This window comes from Bufo bufo, chromosome 2 (genome assembly GCF_905171765.1).
Source record: "Bufo bufo chromosome 2, aBufBuf1.1, whole genome shotgun sequence".
NCBI lineage: Eukaryota > Metazoa > Chordata > Amphibia > Anura > Bufonidae > Bufo > Bufo bufo.
This window is the reverse complement of record NC_053390.1, coordinates 151,427,354-151,444,639: the sequence shown is the minus strand read 5'-3', so window position 1 is coordinate 151,444,639 and position 17,286 is coordinate 151,427,354. Positions and strand designations below refer to the sequence as shown.

The following is a 17,286-nucleotide window of genomic DNA, read 5'->3' as shown; positions in this document are numbered from 1 at the left end:
TGGATATCTTTTAGCCACACACACATAAGCAACAAATAAAATAAACCCGTACGAAGCCAGATAATTCTGCTAGTCCCATATAAAAATGCTTTGAGATAGAAAATGAACACCCTACTAGGGCAAATAGACCTTATAAAGCCAGAGTGGAGGGCCCCTGCCAAGTGGCTCTTGCTGCTACCACATTTTACATGGGCATCTATTCATTTAAATGGATGCCACGTAATATAACATTTACCCTGCAGCGGTCAATAGAGGATAACGTGTGGTCAGCAGTAGTCACCCTGACAAGACAAGTAATTTGTGTCTCTTACAGCCAGATCATCTAATTGCCATGGTGCTTGACTTTGGGAAAGAGGTTGACAAGTTGGGTGAACCAATTTAAAGAACAGAGCTGTGTGCCAATCAAATAAACTGCATATCTGCCTCCCGCATAGCATTTTCACAACCAGATTTACGGATGAACAGAATTGTTAAAGTGCTCTTTATTCAAGGTATTTCGGTTCTTCAATAGCCCTCCACAGCTTACTGCTGAAAAATTATTTTCTGAATTAATACTCTCAACTTCACTGTTCTAGTATTTGTGGGGTATTTTAATACTCAAGTCCCAAATGGCCATAAAAACCGATGATGCTTGCATGGCTTTCTGCCTCATTTTCCAGGTCTATATGTGCCTTCTGCTGAGCATATGGTAAAAATGAGTCAAATCTAGTTAAAAAAAATCTGGATTTTATTCTGCTACATACATCTAAACATTTCAACAATGGATCTGATGAAATGCCATATGTTTCTTCGTGACCATTTAAGCATAACACAATCTTGTGCAAAGTGTAGCCCAAGTGGGAATAAAATCAAAGACATTCCATGCTGATCCAATTTAATCCCTAATTAGACGTCTCTTTACATCTTCAGGAAATTTGCTCCAGTCATATTTAGAACAGCAGCCATTAAAACAACCCGCAATGCACGAACACCAACCGTGGGGCAGCCACACGCAGATCGCGGACCCGATTCACTTGAATGGGTCCGCGATCCGTCCTTTCTGCAAAAATATAGAGCAAGTTCTATCTTTTTGCGATGCGGAGGCACGGAACGGAACCCACGAAAGCATTCCGTAGTGCTTCCGTAGGGTTCCATTCCGCACCGCATCTCCGGATTTGAGGACCCATTTAAGTGAATGGGTCCGCATACCTGGTGCGGAATGCACACAGCCAGTGCCCCGTGTATTGCGGACCTGCCGTATGTGGGGCGCAATACGGCAACTGAGGGGCAACGACTGTGTGAACAAGCCCTTATTGTCCGCAAATCATGGTCCGAGGCCCCATTCAAGTCAATGGGTCCGCAAAAAATACGGAACGCACACGGAACACATCCGTATTTTGCGGAGCCATACTGTAGAAATGCTATGCCCAGCCCATATTGCTCATGTGTTTGGTGATTAATAAGTTACTGTTTCAGTTTCCGATCCGCAAAAAACAGATCGCATACGGAAACCATACGGATATGTTTTGTGGAATAACGGAACGGAAGAGGACTTAAAATCGGAGAAAAAAAAACCCTCAGATACGGAACAACGGATCCGTGAAGAACCAACCGCAAAACAACGGTCGTGTGCATGAGCCCTAAGTCTACATTATAGGGCTAAGGTCAGGGTTGCTGCCTGGTTGGTATTCCTCCAGCCAGGATGGTATTTTGCTTACATTACCAGTACCTGTAATAATTGCTGGTAACTTTGTCAGACAACTTCAAAGGTTCCTTAGTCAGCAGCTTAGAATTGGAAGGAACAGATCACAGCACAGCATAGGAGGAGAACCAGCCTGCTGGCATCTACAGCTGCTCAGGAGTCCCTGCTCTGACTCCATATATGGCTCAGGAGTCCCTGCTCTGACTCCATATATGGCTCAGGAGTCCCTGCTCTGACTCCATATATGGCTCAGGAGTCCCTGCTCTGACTCCATATATGGCTCAGGAGTCCCTGCTCTGACTCCATATATGGCTCAGGAGTCCCTGCTCTGACTCCATATATGGCTTACGAGTCCCTGCTCTGACTCCATATATGGCTTACGAGTCCCTGCTCTGACTCCATATATGGCTTACGAGTCCCTGCTCTGACTCCATATATGGCTTACGAGTCCCTGCTCTGACTCCATATATGGCTTTGTCCATGTATGGAGTCAGTGCTATGAAGATAAAGGCTGTCCGTATGCTCGAGGACACCCTATTTTTAAAGCGTTTTTGCCCGTTTTCAAACTCATCACCATCTACATAAAAGGCAAAAACTTTAACCACTGAGCAAAAAAAAAAAAAAATTATATATATATATATATATATATTGTTACTTCTGCTATATATAAATACATAATACATGCAACTGAGGTTTTTAGCCATAATATATCTATTCCTTTTTAACACTGAGCTTTATAGCTCAGTGGTTACGTTTTTTGCCTTTAATGTAGATGGTGAGAGTTTGAACTCAGGCAAAAACACTTTAAAAATAGGGGCTAAATAAAACTTTTAAATAAAACTGATTTGTTTTAAAAAAAAAAAAAAAAGGTGCAAAACCTGAAATATGATCAAATAACACCCTGTGTTAAGCCACGCCCCCAAACCACACCCTGTTTTAACCTGTGTAAACTTGGCTGGTATTTTTTGTTGGGAAAGTTGGCAACCCTAGCTATGGTGCCTTATGCAAACACTGTAATACTATTTGTTCAACTGCCCATTACGCTGGATTTTTGTTGGATGCCTCCAATATCTAGTAATTTGGATATTAAAAGGATATATCCATCCCGTCAAATTAATATATCCCCCGAGAGAAGTGAAACCAGAAGTGTTAGGAAGCCATTCATCTACTGCCCCTAACTCCAGTGTAATAACATCCATTGATACTCCCAATGATGGTTATCCATCTTATATTTCTCGTTAATACAAAGTGCATTACTCTGCACCATCAATGTTTTCTTTGACAACAGAGGAGACTCCATCTATGGCCCGATGACTCTCCAAGTAGGAACAATTATACATTACATTAGCAGTTCCGTCTTCTTTTAACCTCCGTCCAGTCGGTGTTTAATGATTTTTTTCCCCAAGATGAAAAAAGGAAGCTCCTACATCTTCTAGGTCTCCTTATATATACTACTGTAATTCTCATTGGAAAAAGGTCTTCCCGATGCCTCTATCCTCAATGCTGCAGTGGAATACCGGTATGTGTCAGTGCCGCACCTATTTCCACACACTATGTATAAGACACCTGTGCCCCCAGCGCTGCTTACAGATAGGATTGCCATAGGATATTTATGTTATGGAGTTGGTAGAGCGTCTAAAGCTCCGGAAGAGAAACTTAATTTTTCCATGAACAGAATTTCTACTGCGCGGCGCTCAGTACGGGGAATATTTCACTTTCATGTACATACAATGAAACCTGAAGATTTAAGATACAGATTATATTAATGCTTAAACTTACCCAATATAAGTATTGGATGTCCTGCCCTGACCGGTGAAAAGACACCTGGTAGCTATAATATCTCCAGGGCGAATTTCAAGGGGCTCTTCTACTGGGTAAAATGCCTAAAGCAAACCAAAAAGTTAGTTCTGATGCTGATGTTCAGCTTTTCACTTTTGCACATGTTCAGTCTTATGATGAAGATAACCATGCATTTTAATTCTAGAGGAGCATTCATCTACAAGAAAGGAAACTGGAGAAAGCCATTAAAAAATTAAATTAAAAATGGAGGCTCCCACCATGAAATGCCATTGTCACATTCGTGCCTACAACAAAACATATTGCTTACAGAATAGCAGCACTGCAATATAATTTATATGTATCACACACTAAAGCCAATATCAGAGGAAGATCGGATCTATCACTACGATTTTGCAGAGCGGGAAAAAACTGAAGAAAGCGTCGAAATACACGCTTCCCATAATTATCATTGAAACTACCTCCAGAAACTGCACTGATGCCAAATATTCAATGTCAGCACAGTCGGCCCTATGGACTAGGTGACGTCCTTCACCACCATATGCCCGATCCAGCACCAGTTTGCCCTGTTTTTGTATACTGAATACAACATAAAAGGATTACCCCAGTCCAGGGTCTTAGCTAGGGAGGCAATACCTTATTAACCTATACCAGGGGTAGGCAACCTCCGGCTCCCAGCTGTTGTGAAACTACAATTCCCAGCATGCTCCATTCATTTCTATGAGAGTTCTTAGAAGAGCAGAGCAAGTATGCATACTGGGAGTTGTAGTTTCACAACAGCTGGGAGCCGGAGGTTGCCTACCCCTGACCTATACGATACAGCAGGAGAAGTAAGCCCAAATACGGTAAAAGTCTTATAAGCGGCCTACCTGTGGTAGCTGTGGGCTCTGCCTTCCAATCAAAGTCCACTTGCCATTCCTGATTCTGAACCCACTTACAACTTGACCTAGAAATTCAACAGCACAATCATAAATGTATGGACAGTGCAACAAATCACTGATGTGAGTGTCTGGGCGGAGGACCACTTACCCAACTGATGTGTGTGGACTCTGTAGGCAAAGGGGTGCATGGTTGGCTTTTCATATACACAGGCGATATCTGAATACACAGCTAAAAGAAGTATAAACAGATCTCACTAGATATACAAATATAGGTTATATTGTAGCTGCGGAAAAAGAATTGGCGTTAGAGAACAGTAGTACGTGTCCCTGTCTGCGGAGGAGCTTTTCAATGCATTGATAAATTATTCAGACGATAATGCATCCCCTACTGTACATTACAAGATAATATAACGTCTAAAATGTCATAACTATATTAAGACAAAAGGCTACGAACTGAAAGACCATTACTTTGCATAACGACCATCGCATATGGCACAGAGTTCGTCAACGCGAATACAATAATAGTAATACATTTGGATAGATAAAACAAATGCCTCTGGATTAATAGCAGCAGCTACCTACACGCTAATCTTCCACTTTACCATATCCGTAGCAACCGGATACGTTGTAATATAATACACCAATAAGACTGAAGCCAATATTCTGACATTTCGAAAAATAGAACCAGCTTCTGGTGTAAAAAATATTCTTTGCATTTTACAGAGAAATGGCTCACGCTGGGGCTGACTATCCTGCTCTGTAACCCGATAAGAGACTCTCTGCTTTCCGTTTTCAAAGTCAAGGACATGAGAATTTGGAGACAATGTGCACAGAAAGGGGAAGAATGTATGGACGTCGCCAAAAGGCTTTATTATGGAGCATCACATATTGTGTGGAATGGTACAATATGTTCTGACTACACACACCGCATGGCTGGCCTATACAATAGTGTTACCATCAGGTCTTAGTGTCCATAACGCTTTCTAAACTGACACAATACAGGATTTAAAGGGTTATCACAGTCTGTTCCACTATGAGGACCCCCAGCAATCAGTGGGGTAATCAAGCAGCAGGTGTTCCAATCCCCTGCAGCGCCACCACAGGAAAAATGAAGCATTACACAGTTCTTATTGAACCTAATAACCTTTCTAGGTACTACTTCTCAGAGATGCTCATTGTAACTGGACACCCTTCCTGCTAATAAACGAGGGCCCTAAGCAGAAGACCCTCATCCGTGAAAGTGGTCAAGCAGCGTCAGAGCATTGACGATCTTCCCCTTCAGTGGTTACTTGTCTTCCTTGTAGCGGCTGCACAGTGTAATTACAGTTGTTTGTCCCATTCACTTCAATGGGAGAGGAAGCTGTAATTACACTGCACCGATGATACAATCTAGACAGCATGCTCCTCAACGCCGAGGAAGACGGAGCACTCACACGAGCGCCGTGGCCTTATCAACCAGCTAATCGAATTTGAAACCCCCAAACATATGATATTGATGACCTATTCTGAGCACAGGTCACCAATATCCTGACACTGCACAACCCCTTTAAAGGACATCTGTCAGTAGATTTGTACATAAGAAACTGTTTGACCTGTTACATGTGCACTTGGCAGTTGAAGACATCTGTGTTGGCCCCATGTTCATATGTGCCGCATTGCTGAGAAAAATGGTGTTTAAATGCAAATACATATGCAAATTAACCTCTAGGAGCAACGGGGGCGTTGCCATTACACCTGGAGGCTTTGTTCTCTCAGCAACTGCCATTTCCTCTCCGTTTTGATTGACAGGCCCAGGCAGTGAAAATGTCATTACACCTGGCCCTGTCACTCAAAGTGCAGGATTAGGAGATAGACTAGCTGTAACAGCAACGCCCCTGTTGTTCCTAGAAGCTCATTAGCACGTATTAAAACATATTTTTTCTCAGCAATGCGGGCAGATATGAACATGGGACCAACATAGATGCCTTCAGCTGCCAAGCGCACATGCAAAAAATCAGGTCACCTTATTCCCTAGTAGGATATTTGATTAAGATTTCTATACTAGACAACCCATTTAACTCATAGTTGCTGACCACAGATGGAGAAATATGTATAAAAAGGAGGAGAAGTGCCATAAGACTGGTCTAAATGCATCACGGGGAAAACAGCTTCAAAAAAACGCTTTGAGCATTACCATTTTCATATACACATAATGAATAGAACATAACATTCTTTCTATGATGGCCATCTTTTCTAGAATAGAAGATTCGACCATTCATGAGACTCGAACCTTCTTGCTACTGCCATGAGTTTTTAAAACAAATGTAGAACTTTTCAACTAATGGACCAATAATGAAGATGGCCATAGGCATGGAGACCTGCAATGAGGATATGAGTATAGACCAATACACTGGAGAATTTATGAGGGCAATAACCACCACTTCTCACAGCTGTAAGCACTGGCCAACACCCCCAACATAAACTGGTCCTCGATTGTTCTGGTGTCAACACTGATTAATAACATCCATCATGCCACAAGAACTTCGCTTAATTTTTAGTCCAAGACACAAAGACAAATTGCACGCAAAACATCATTCTAAACGCAATTCCCCTTCTGGTCATGGTTGTGGAGAAGGAATGTAGAACTGGAGTCTAAAATTAAAGTCTATAGAGTGGAAATCAACAAAACATGGTTATTTATTAAAAGAGGATTGGTGGGCCCAATTAAAGTGTGCTTGTCTTTGAAGCAGAACGGAGATGTTGAAATGTTCTTCGATGATGAAAACTTCTGTTCCTTTCATGTAGTAACTCATTTAAATGATCAAAAATGGTATACTAATTATAAGTGTCAGCGAATGCATACTTCTCATTTCCAAAACAATAGACCCACATTTTGGTGCAAGTAATTGTGATCACGAAGCAGGAGCGACCGAAAAGATGGGGAGAGGAAATGGGAGACGTGTGTTCCAGAGAATGAAGGAACCTCTCCCATGTCTTAAAAACAGAAATCTCATTTCTATCTGTAGGCGAAGCATCTGAATACACCGTACACACTGTAAAACATACCGCACCTTCCATCCAGCGGACCGCTGCGATGGAGTGATTTACCATCATCTTACATGACAGAAGTAATTCACAGGGGCCAGCAACCAATTACCAGCAAGTAACCTGCGCTGTTTCTAGGCCAACCTTCGCTCCAGGCATGGAGGAGAGCAGACAGAGCAGGCTTACTACCATGTATTTCTATAAACTGACAGGAAGACCCTTCTGTACAACACTGTGCAAAGCCAAGCAAATAAACCCCTGGTTCTGCTATCTCACTGCTGAATTTGCAAGGCGGGTTATGATACACAATAACTTTTATTAGGAAGTAGGAATAGAGGTATGGCATCAGCCAACCCTTGCTCTGGGGCTGTATTCTATTTAAATATCGGCTGGTTTCATAGCCGCTCTAAGGCTACATCGAGCCCGCGGATAACTGCAATTCCCTGTTAGGAGGAAGAGGGCATTCATCTATTGTCCCCTCCTCTTAGATTTGCCAACCCGAGCCACATCAGGACTCGGTGCTCATTATTTTGATTTCCAAGGTGCATAGTTAGTATCTTATCACCTGCACCTTGGCTAATTAATTCTCCTTTTGATGATTTGCCCAGCTCCCTTATATTTCCCCTGATGAGCTTTGTACTCATCCCAAAGCGAAACATGCGTGTAGGGATCCAGTAGGAGAAGGCTAACCAGGGTTAGTTAATCCAGGGAAAGGTTCCAGACGGGGTCGCTCTTGTCAGGGTGTGTGCTCCGTGGTTAGGCTATCAGGGCCAGTACAACACCCCCTCTGTAGGGCATTATTAGGGATATCTAGTCCGGACCCCTATCCTCTTGCAGCAATTCTACCCTCTTGAGGATTATTCACACCAAGTCTCCAAGAAGAAACTGCTGCACACAGGAACCAATCAACGGAGCGGTAGGACAAACGGTTTTTCATCCAAAGTGTCGCAGTGCGCCTCAATTCCTACTCCACGAAGTTATTTTGTCCTCCTGGATTTGATTATATAGAGGGGACTTGCTTCAACAGAATCTCCATACATTGTACTTTGTTTGAGTGTATGCATTATCAGTAACTATTTTAAGGGCCATTTATTTTATTAGAAGGTAACTAACAGATGGACCCTTTTATATTATTTTATGTTCCGCTGTCTGTACACCCCCCCCCCCCCCCCCCTTTTCCTCTTTTTCCTGTTCCATTGTTTCCCAAGATCAGGGCAGTGGCCCAGGGACACTGCCAGACCTGTTTAAACTAGCTGCCGTGTCCCCCCTCAACCTCCCATCAGCCCTTGCTATTGTTTGACCACACCTGTCCTTATATTATAGTAATCTATGTATTGTATGTAAATGAGGCTGTTGGGGGATTGAAACCTTGTGTGCCATGCCTAGTAAAGGCAGTTGACTCCCAAAACTGTGTGTCGTCCAGTTACTGGGGAAATTGTCTCTTGGACATTGACCTGCTTCTTCAGCTACAAGTGGATTTAAGTGGAGATATTGATGGTATGTCTTGGAGCTCCGCAACAATTGGTGGCAAGCAGCGGGATACAAGCCTTACAGCAGAAGAAAGCAGCAGCGGTTCGTGCAGATAACCGGTCGTTTCAGTTTGGTTATACGAATGGAACTGTGAATGGAGACTAACTATGCTGGATTAAAACGGACAACATTAACCACCTCCGGACCGCTGTACGCACAGACGCGTCCTGGAGGTGGTTGTTTCATTCCGAGTGGACGCGCCGGCGCGTCTTCTCGCGAGACGCGAGATTTCGGTCACAGCCGGCCCGCGCATGCGCATCGCGGGCCGGCAAAAGTTCGAGGAGAGTTGCATCAGCAACCTGCCAGCCAATGATCGTCGCTGGCAGGTTGCTGATTTTTAAAAAATCGAATCACAAACCAGATAACAGATCATATTAGTAAATATGATCTGTTATATGGCTTCTCTGCTCCTCTGCTGGTCCTTTTCGTCGGTTGGATCCAGCAGAGGAGCAGACTGAACTGTGAGTACACCAACACTACACCTTAGCCCCAGATCACCCCCCTGCACCCCAATTAACCCTTTGATCACCCCTTTGATCGCCCCTGTCAATCACTAGTGAAAGGAAAAAAAGTGATCAGTGTAAACTGTCACTTTTTTTTTTTCACTGGTATTGGCTGTTAGGTTTTAGGGATAGTTTAGGCCCCTTGGTTAGGTAGTTCGCGTCAGTTAGCGCCCACCCCACCGCACCGCAGTCACTTTTATTCGCTGATTAGCGTATCGCTAATCAGCATTTGTACTTTTATAGTATCTGTAAGTGATCAAAACTGATCACGGTCAGATCTATAATAGTATTAGTGTCACTTTAGTTTGCCCTCCACCCAAAACGCAGTGTTTGCCCGATCAGGCCTGATCGGTCGCCCACACGTGCGTTCACCCACGCCCGCCCCACCGCAGTGACAAAAAATTATTATTTTTTGATCACTGCACATTCACTTTACACGCACTGCGGCGATAAAAAAATCTGTTTTGATATTTTTTATCAACCGCAGCGGCCTCCGGTACTTCGCTAGCCTCCCCTTTGTAAGACAGGTTTGCTTTTTTTCTTGGGTAGTCTCAGGGAATACCCCTAAATTTAGTAGTCCAAAATGTCAAACAGGGGGTATTCTTCTGAAGAGGCCTACAGGATTCTGACCCAGTCGGATGAGGAGTGGGAACCCTCATCTGACGAATCTAGCGGGTCAGAATATGAACCTGTAGAAAGCAGTGGCTCTCTGACCCAAAGTTCGGACGAGGAGGTTGAGGTCCCTGGCAGCACCAGGCGTACCCGGCCCCGTGTCGCTAGACCACAGGTTACGCAGGATCCGCTTCAAGAGCAGCAGAGTGGGGCTGTCGCTGCCGGATCACGTGGTGAGGCATACACCAGCAGCGCAGCCCTTCCTGGACCTAGTACCAGCACTGCCGTACAACCTGGTGAAGTAGAGAGCACCAGAAGGGCAGTTGAAGCTGGTACGGTGGCACGTGCAGTAGTTACCCCGTCGCAGCCACCGCGCAGACAGGCCCGTAGACCCCCTAGAGTCCCTGAGGTGCTGGCAAACCCTGATTGGCAGTCACCAACTTCAGCCGCACCTGTAGTTCCCCCTTTCACCGCCCAGTCTGGAGTTCGGGTTGAGACGGCTCAAATCGCTTCGGCCCTGGGATTTTTTGAGCTGTTCTTGACTGCGGAGCTCTTGGACTTAGTCGTGGCAGAGACCAACCAATATGCCACACAATTTATAACCGCAAACCCGGAAAGCTATTATGCCCAGCCTTTCCGGTGGAAACCAGTCCAAGTTTCCGAACTTAAAATTTTTCTGGGCCTTCTCCTCAACATGGGCCTGACAAAAAAGCATGAATTGCGGTCATATTGGTCCACGAACCCAATTCATCACATGCCCATGTTCTCTGCTGCTATGTCCAGGACACGATTTGAGACCATCCTGCGTTTTCTGCATTTTAGCGACAACACCACCTCCCGTCCCAGAGGCCACCCAGCTTTTGACCGGCTCCACAAAATTCGGCCCCTCATAGACCATTTCAACCAGAAATTTGCAGATTTGTATACCCCTGAGCAAAACATCTGCGTAGACGAGTCCCTAATACATTTTACCGGGCGCCTTGGCTTCAAACAATACATCCCAAGCAAGCGTGCCCGGTATGGGGTCAAATTGTATAAGCTCTGTGAAAGGGCCACAGGCTATACCCACAAATTTCGGATCTATGAGGGAAAAGATCAGACGCTGGAGCCGGTCGGTTGCCCTGACTACCTGGGGAGCAGTGGGAAGACAGTCTGGGACTTGGTGTCACCCTTATTCGGCAAGGGGTACCATCTTTATGTGGACAATTTTTACACAAGTGTGGCCCTCTTTAGGCATTTGTTTCTAGAACGGATTTGCGCCTGTGGCACCGCGCGAACTAGTCGCGTGGGCTTCCCCCAACGGCTTGTAACCACCCGTCTTGCAAGGGGGGAGAGGGCTGCCTTGTGTAACGAAGAACTGCTCGCGGTGAAATGGAGAGACAAGCGTGACGTTTACATGCTCTCCTCCATTCACGCAGACACGACAATCCAAATTGAAAGGGCAACCCGTGTCATTGAAAAGCCCCTCTCAGTCCACGACTATAATGCGCTCATGGGAGGGGTGGACTTCAATGACCAGATGTTGGCTCCCTATTTAGTTTCCCGCAGAACCAGACGCTGGTATAAGAAGGTGTCTGTATATTTAATTCAATTGGCGCTGTACAATAGTTTTGTTCTCTACAGTAAGGCTGGGAGAACAGGATCCTTCCTCAAATTCCAGGAAGAGATCATCGCGAACCTCCTTTACCCAGGAGGTTCCGTGGCCCCATCCACCAGTGTAGTTAGCCGTCTACACGAGCGACATTTCCCCAGTGTCGTTGCTGGTACCTCAACCCAACCGCCACCCCGAAAAAAATGTCGTGTCTGTAGCAGGAGTGGAATAAGGCGTGACACCCGCTATTTCTGTCCTGACTGCCCTGACCACCCTGCCCTATGCTTAGGTGAGTGTTTCCGGAAGTACCACACACAGGTACACCTAGCATAGGGATTGCATCTCACAGGACAGGCACACAGGGCTATTAGGGCCCTTTTACTCACAGCTGCTGCAAACCTCTCCTTTCACCTGGGATAAAGTGCATAACGTACTTCGCCACATCTTTGGGCGATTTGCGCTTTGCACATTGTCCCATGGGGAAGGAGAGGTTTGTTCTATAAAGGTAAAAAAAAACTAAACAAAAAAAAAATTACCGGTAAGTAAAAAAGTTACAAAAGTTAAAAAAAGTTAATATGTTCTGTTCTAAAGTTAATAAAGTTATTGGTTTGCGGCCTGTTTTTTTTTTTTTTTTTTTTTTTAACCTTTCAGGTGGACCAACCGATCGACTAGCTGCAGCACTGATGTGCATTCGGACAGAAGCATTGCGCTGCTGTCAGATTACACGCAAGTCGGTGTATGCGGCGCTGCAAGACGAGATTTCTCCTCTGCAGTAAAAGATACGTTTGCCGAGGCATATGAGCTGAGGAGGTGGCGGTGTTCATATACTTTGGCAAACACTTTGTATATATAAAAAAAAAAATCCCGGCAATGATTTATTCATCCACATCGATTGATGTGAATGGAGAAATCGGGTTTGCCAGGGCATACGAGCTAAGTGGGCATGGATGTTGGGCGGAGCTCCTATGTCCTGGCAGACGCCTTTCCCCTCCCTTTTCTTTTTTTGGCAGAGATTTTTTCATCCACATTGATTGATGCGAATGAAGAAATCTGTGCCGTTCATTTTTTTCTTTCAGCCCAGCGGCTGAACGGAAAAAAAAAAATCTCATTACCTGTATGCTCAATATAAGGAGAATAGCAGAAACTCCTAATGCTGGGCATACATGTAATGATTGCGGAGACCCTCAAATGCCAGGGCAGTACAAACACCCCACAAATAACACCATTTTGGAAAGAAGACACCCCAAGGTATTCGCTGAGGGGCATATTGAGTCCATGAAAGATTGAAATTTTTGTCCCAAGTTAGCGGAAAGGGCGACTTTGTGAGAAAAAAAAATAAAAAAATCAATTTCCGCTAACTTGTGCCAAAATTTTTTTTTTTCTATGAACTCGCCATGCCCCTCATTGAATACCTTGGGGTGTCTTCTTTCCAAAATGGGGTCACATGTGGGGTATTTATACTGCCCTGGCATTTTAGGGGCCCCAAAGCGTGAGAAGAAGTCTGGTATCCAAATGTCTAAAAATGCCCTCCTAAAAGGAATTTGGGCCCCTTTGCCCACCTAGGCTGCAAAAAAGTGTCACACATGTGGTATCTCCGTATTCAGTAGAAGTTGGTGAATGTGTTTTGGGGTGTCATTTTACATATACCCATGCTGGGTGAGATAAATATCTGGGTCAAATGCCAACTTTGTATAAAAAAATGGGAAAAGTTGTCTTTTGCCAAGATATTTCTCTCACCCAGCATGGGTATATGTAAAATGACACCACAAAACACATTCCCCAACTTCTCCCGAGTACGGCGATACCAGATGTGTGACACTTTTTTGCAGCCTAGGTGGGCAAAGGGGCCCACATTCCAAAGAGCACCTTTCGGATTTCACAGGTCATTTACCTACTTACCACACATTAGGGCCCCTGGAAAATGCCAGGGCAGTATAACTACCCCACAAGTGACCCTATTTTGGAAAGAAGACACCCCAAGGTATTCCGTGAGGGGCATGGCGAGTTCCTAGAATTTTTTATTTTTTGTCACAAGTTAGTGGAAAATTATGATTTTTTTTTTTTTTTTTTTTACATACAAAGTCTCATATTCCACTAACTTGTGACAAAAAATAAAAACTTCCATGAACTCACTATGCCCATCAGCGAATACCTTGGGGTCTCTTCTTTCCAAAATGGGGTCACTTGTGGGGTAGTTATACTGCCCTGGCATTCTAGGGGCCCAAATGTGTGGTAAGGAGTTTGAAATCAAATTCTGTAAAAAATGACGAGTGAAATCCGAAAGGTGCTCTTTGGAATATGGGCCCCTTTGCCCACCTAGGCTGCAAAAAAGTGTCACACATCTGGTATCTCCGTACTTAGTAGAAGTTGGGGAATGTGTTTTGGGGTGTCTTTTTACATATACCCATGCTGGGTGAGAGAAATATCTTGGCAAAAGACAACTTTTCCCATTTTTTTTATACAAAGTTGGCATTTGACCAAGATATTTCTCTCACCCAGCATGGGTATATGTAAAAAGACACCCCAAAACACATTCCCCAACTTCTACTGAATACGGAGATACCAGATGTGTGACACTTTTTTGCAGCCTAGGTGGGCAAAGGGGCCCATATTCCAAAGAGCACCTTTCGGATTTCACTCGTCATTTTTTACAGAATTTGATTTCAAACTCCTTACCACACATTTGGGCCCCTAGAATGCCAGGGCAGTATAACTACCCCACAAGTGACCCCATTTTGGAAAGAAGAGACCCCAAGGTATTCGCTGATGGGCATAGTGAGTCCATAGAACTTTTTATTTTTTGTCACAAGTTAGTGGAATATGAGACTTTGTAATAAAAAAAAATAAAAAAATAAAAATCATCATTTTCCGCTAACTTGTGACAAAAAATAAAAAGTTCTATGAACTCACTATGCCCATCAGTGAATACCTTAGGGTGTGTACTTTCCGAAATGGGGTCATTTGTGGGGTGTTTGTACTGTCTGGCCATTGTAGAACCTCAGGAAACATGACAGGTGCTCAGAAAGTCAGAGCTGCTTCAAAAAGCGGAAATTCACATTTTTGTACCATAGTTTGTAAACGCTATAACTTTTACCCAAACCATTTTTTTTTTACCCAAACATTTTTTTTTATCAAAGACATGTAGGACAATAAATTTAGAGCAAAATTTATATATGGATCTTGTTTTTTTTGCAAAATTTTACAACTGAAAGTGAAAAATGTCATTTTTTTGCAAATAAATCGTTAAATTTCGATTAATAACAAAAAAAGTAAAAATGTCAGCAGCAATGAAATACCACCAAATGAAAGCTCTATTAGTGAGAAGAAAAGGAGGCAAAATTCATTTGGGTGGTAAGTTGCATGACCGAGCAATAAATGGTGAAAGTAGTGTAGGTCAGAAGTGTAAAAAGTGGCCTGGTCTTTCAGGGTGTTTAAGCACTGGGGGCTGAGGTGGTTAAAAGGAATTGCTGTAAGCGAGAGGACAGATAACCAGCAATAAAACGAAGGCCGTGCTAATTGCTGAACTGACCGAGGGAGACCGGGCACGCAGTATGGCTACATTAACCAGAGAGTCAGAGTTCGACAGAGGTGAAACGCAGGCTAGCATTTTATGGAGACAATCCCTCCATAGAGCTGGTACAGGCAACCATGAACCAGGTGGATGGCTTGATCACTGCAAGGGAAGAGAGAGAGAACTAACTCCGGATAGCAGAGCAGCAGGCATTGGAAAGACCGCTAACTAGTACTCCGGTTCCAGAACCTAAAGTCAAGGTACCGCATGATGCGTTTAAAAAATTTGTGGAAGCCGTGGATGAGATCGACGGTTTCCTGCAAGACTTTGAACGGCAGTGCAGGCTACACCAGGTACCCCAGCAAGACTGGGTACGGATCCTCGCTGGTAAGCTCTCTGACTGTGCAGCAGAGGCATAGAGCTGTACCTGACGAGGAGATTGCAGACTATAACCGGGTGAAAGATGTAATTTTGGCAAGATATGCCATCACCCCAGAAGCATACAGGAGATGATTCAGGAACACAAAAAAACAGGAAAAAGACTCATATAAAGAGTGGGCGTGCCGCATGCAGAGGGCAGTCCTCGCCTGGCTACAGGCAAGCAAAGCTTTTTCAGCAGAGGAAATTACCCAGCTGGTTCTACTGGAACAATTTTTCAATGGACTAAATCCAGAAGTGCAGGAGTGGGTAAGGGACCGGAAACCTACCACTCTATCCGATGCAGCTGGGCAGTACACCCTGGGCCACCAGCACCACAACGCACAGGGCTCCTGCCTAGTATCCCAGCAAACAGATACCCTAATCGCAGCACCATACAGTGCCATGCCTTCAAAAAGTTTGGGCATTATCAGAGGGACTGTACCCATAACCGAAACCAGGCTGCATGGATCCGTCCAGGTCCACCTTCTCCAGCGCGGGCAGCCGCCCACTACTACCATACAGAGGCTGTCCCGCTTAACATCAGAGCAGAGGATCCAGATGAACACTGGGGTGTTCTACACAAGGCAGAACCAATACAGGTGGAGACTGATAATGGACAGCATCACAGGCAGACTGTTATCCTCAACGGCAAGGAGACCCAGTGGCTGGCCGATTCCGGTGCCACCCTCACCCTGGTGCGACGACATCTGGTTCCAGAGAACGACCGCACTGGGGGTTATGTAGCTGTACGGGTGGCGGGGGGACCATCCACAAATTACCCACAGCCAGGGTACATCTACATTGGGGTATGGGGGTGGGAATGGTTAATGTTGGGGTTGTTAAAAGACCTACCTGTTGATGTTTTGCTGTAGCGGTAGATATTATAGGACCATTGGCCAAACCCAGCCCGTCAGGCAAAAGGTATATTTTAACTATAGTGGATTATGCAACACGGTATCCAGAAGCTGTGGCTCTGACTAATATTCAGGCAGAGATGGTGGCGGAGGCATTGATGTGAGTCTTCTCTCGGATGGGTTTTCCCAGAGAGATAGTCTCGGATCAGGGCACTCAGTTCACTGCAGAAGTCTCCCAACAGCTGTGGAAACTGTGCGGCATCAAATCTATCATTAGTTCACCTTACCACCCCCAGACGAATGGCTTGTGCGAAAGATTTATTGGCACCTTAAAACAGATGCTTAGCACCTTTACTGACACCGGTCAGGACTGGGAAAAATTCCTACCCCACCTCCTTTTTGCTTACAGGGAGGTGCCGCAGGAATCAACAGGGTTTTCGCTGTTTGAACTACTGTTCGGACGGAGAGTTAGAGGTCCCCTAGATTTAATCCGGGAACACTGGGAGGGAGCAGTAGGTGAGCACGATACCCCTGTCATACCATATGTGCTGGAGTTCCGTGACCGCTTGGAGGAATTAACTCAGAAAGTGCATACTAACATCCAGACCAGTCAGCATCGATGGTATGACAGAGGTGCCAGGGACCGGAGCTTTCGGATTGGCCAAAAGGTGTTGATTTTAACACCTGTGCGCCATGACAAGCTCCAGGCCGCCTGGCAGGGCCCATACCAAGTGGTGGAGCAGAGGTGCGACACCACTTACGTGATCGGCCCATGCTCTGGTAGTGGGGGGAGACGCATGCTTCACGTGAACATGCTCAAACTCTACTATGAGAGAACAGAGGATGTGGCCGCCATATGTGTGCCCGCCACTGACGACTTTG

At 44.9% G+C, this 17,286-nt stretch overlaps 1 protein-coding gene across 4 annotated transcripts in view; it reads right to left on the bottom strand.

The window, feature by feature from the left end:
* PAM (peptidylglycine alpha-amidating monooxygenase) overlaps positions 1-17,286 on the bottom strand; it is a 190,600-nt gene that overhangs the window by 65,984 nt on the left and 107,330 nt on the right. For all 4 annotated transcript variants that reach the window (XM_040421586.1, XM_040421587.1, XM_040421588.1 and 1 more), the window contains exons 10-12: positions 4,508-4,588; positions 4,348-4,424; positions 3,461-3,564 (exon numbers count right to left, since the gene is read on the bottom strand). In XM_040421586.1, the coding sequence (XP_040277520.1) occupies positions 3,461-3,564; positions 4,348-4,424; positions 4,508-4,588 (262 nt within the window). The remainder of the gene's footprint in view (positions 1-3,460; positions 3,565-4,347; positions 4,425-4,507; positions 4,589-17,286) is intronic.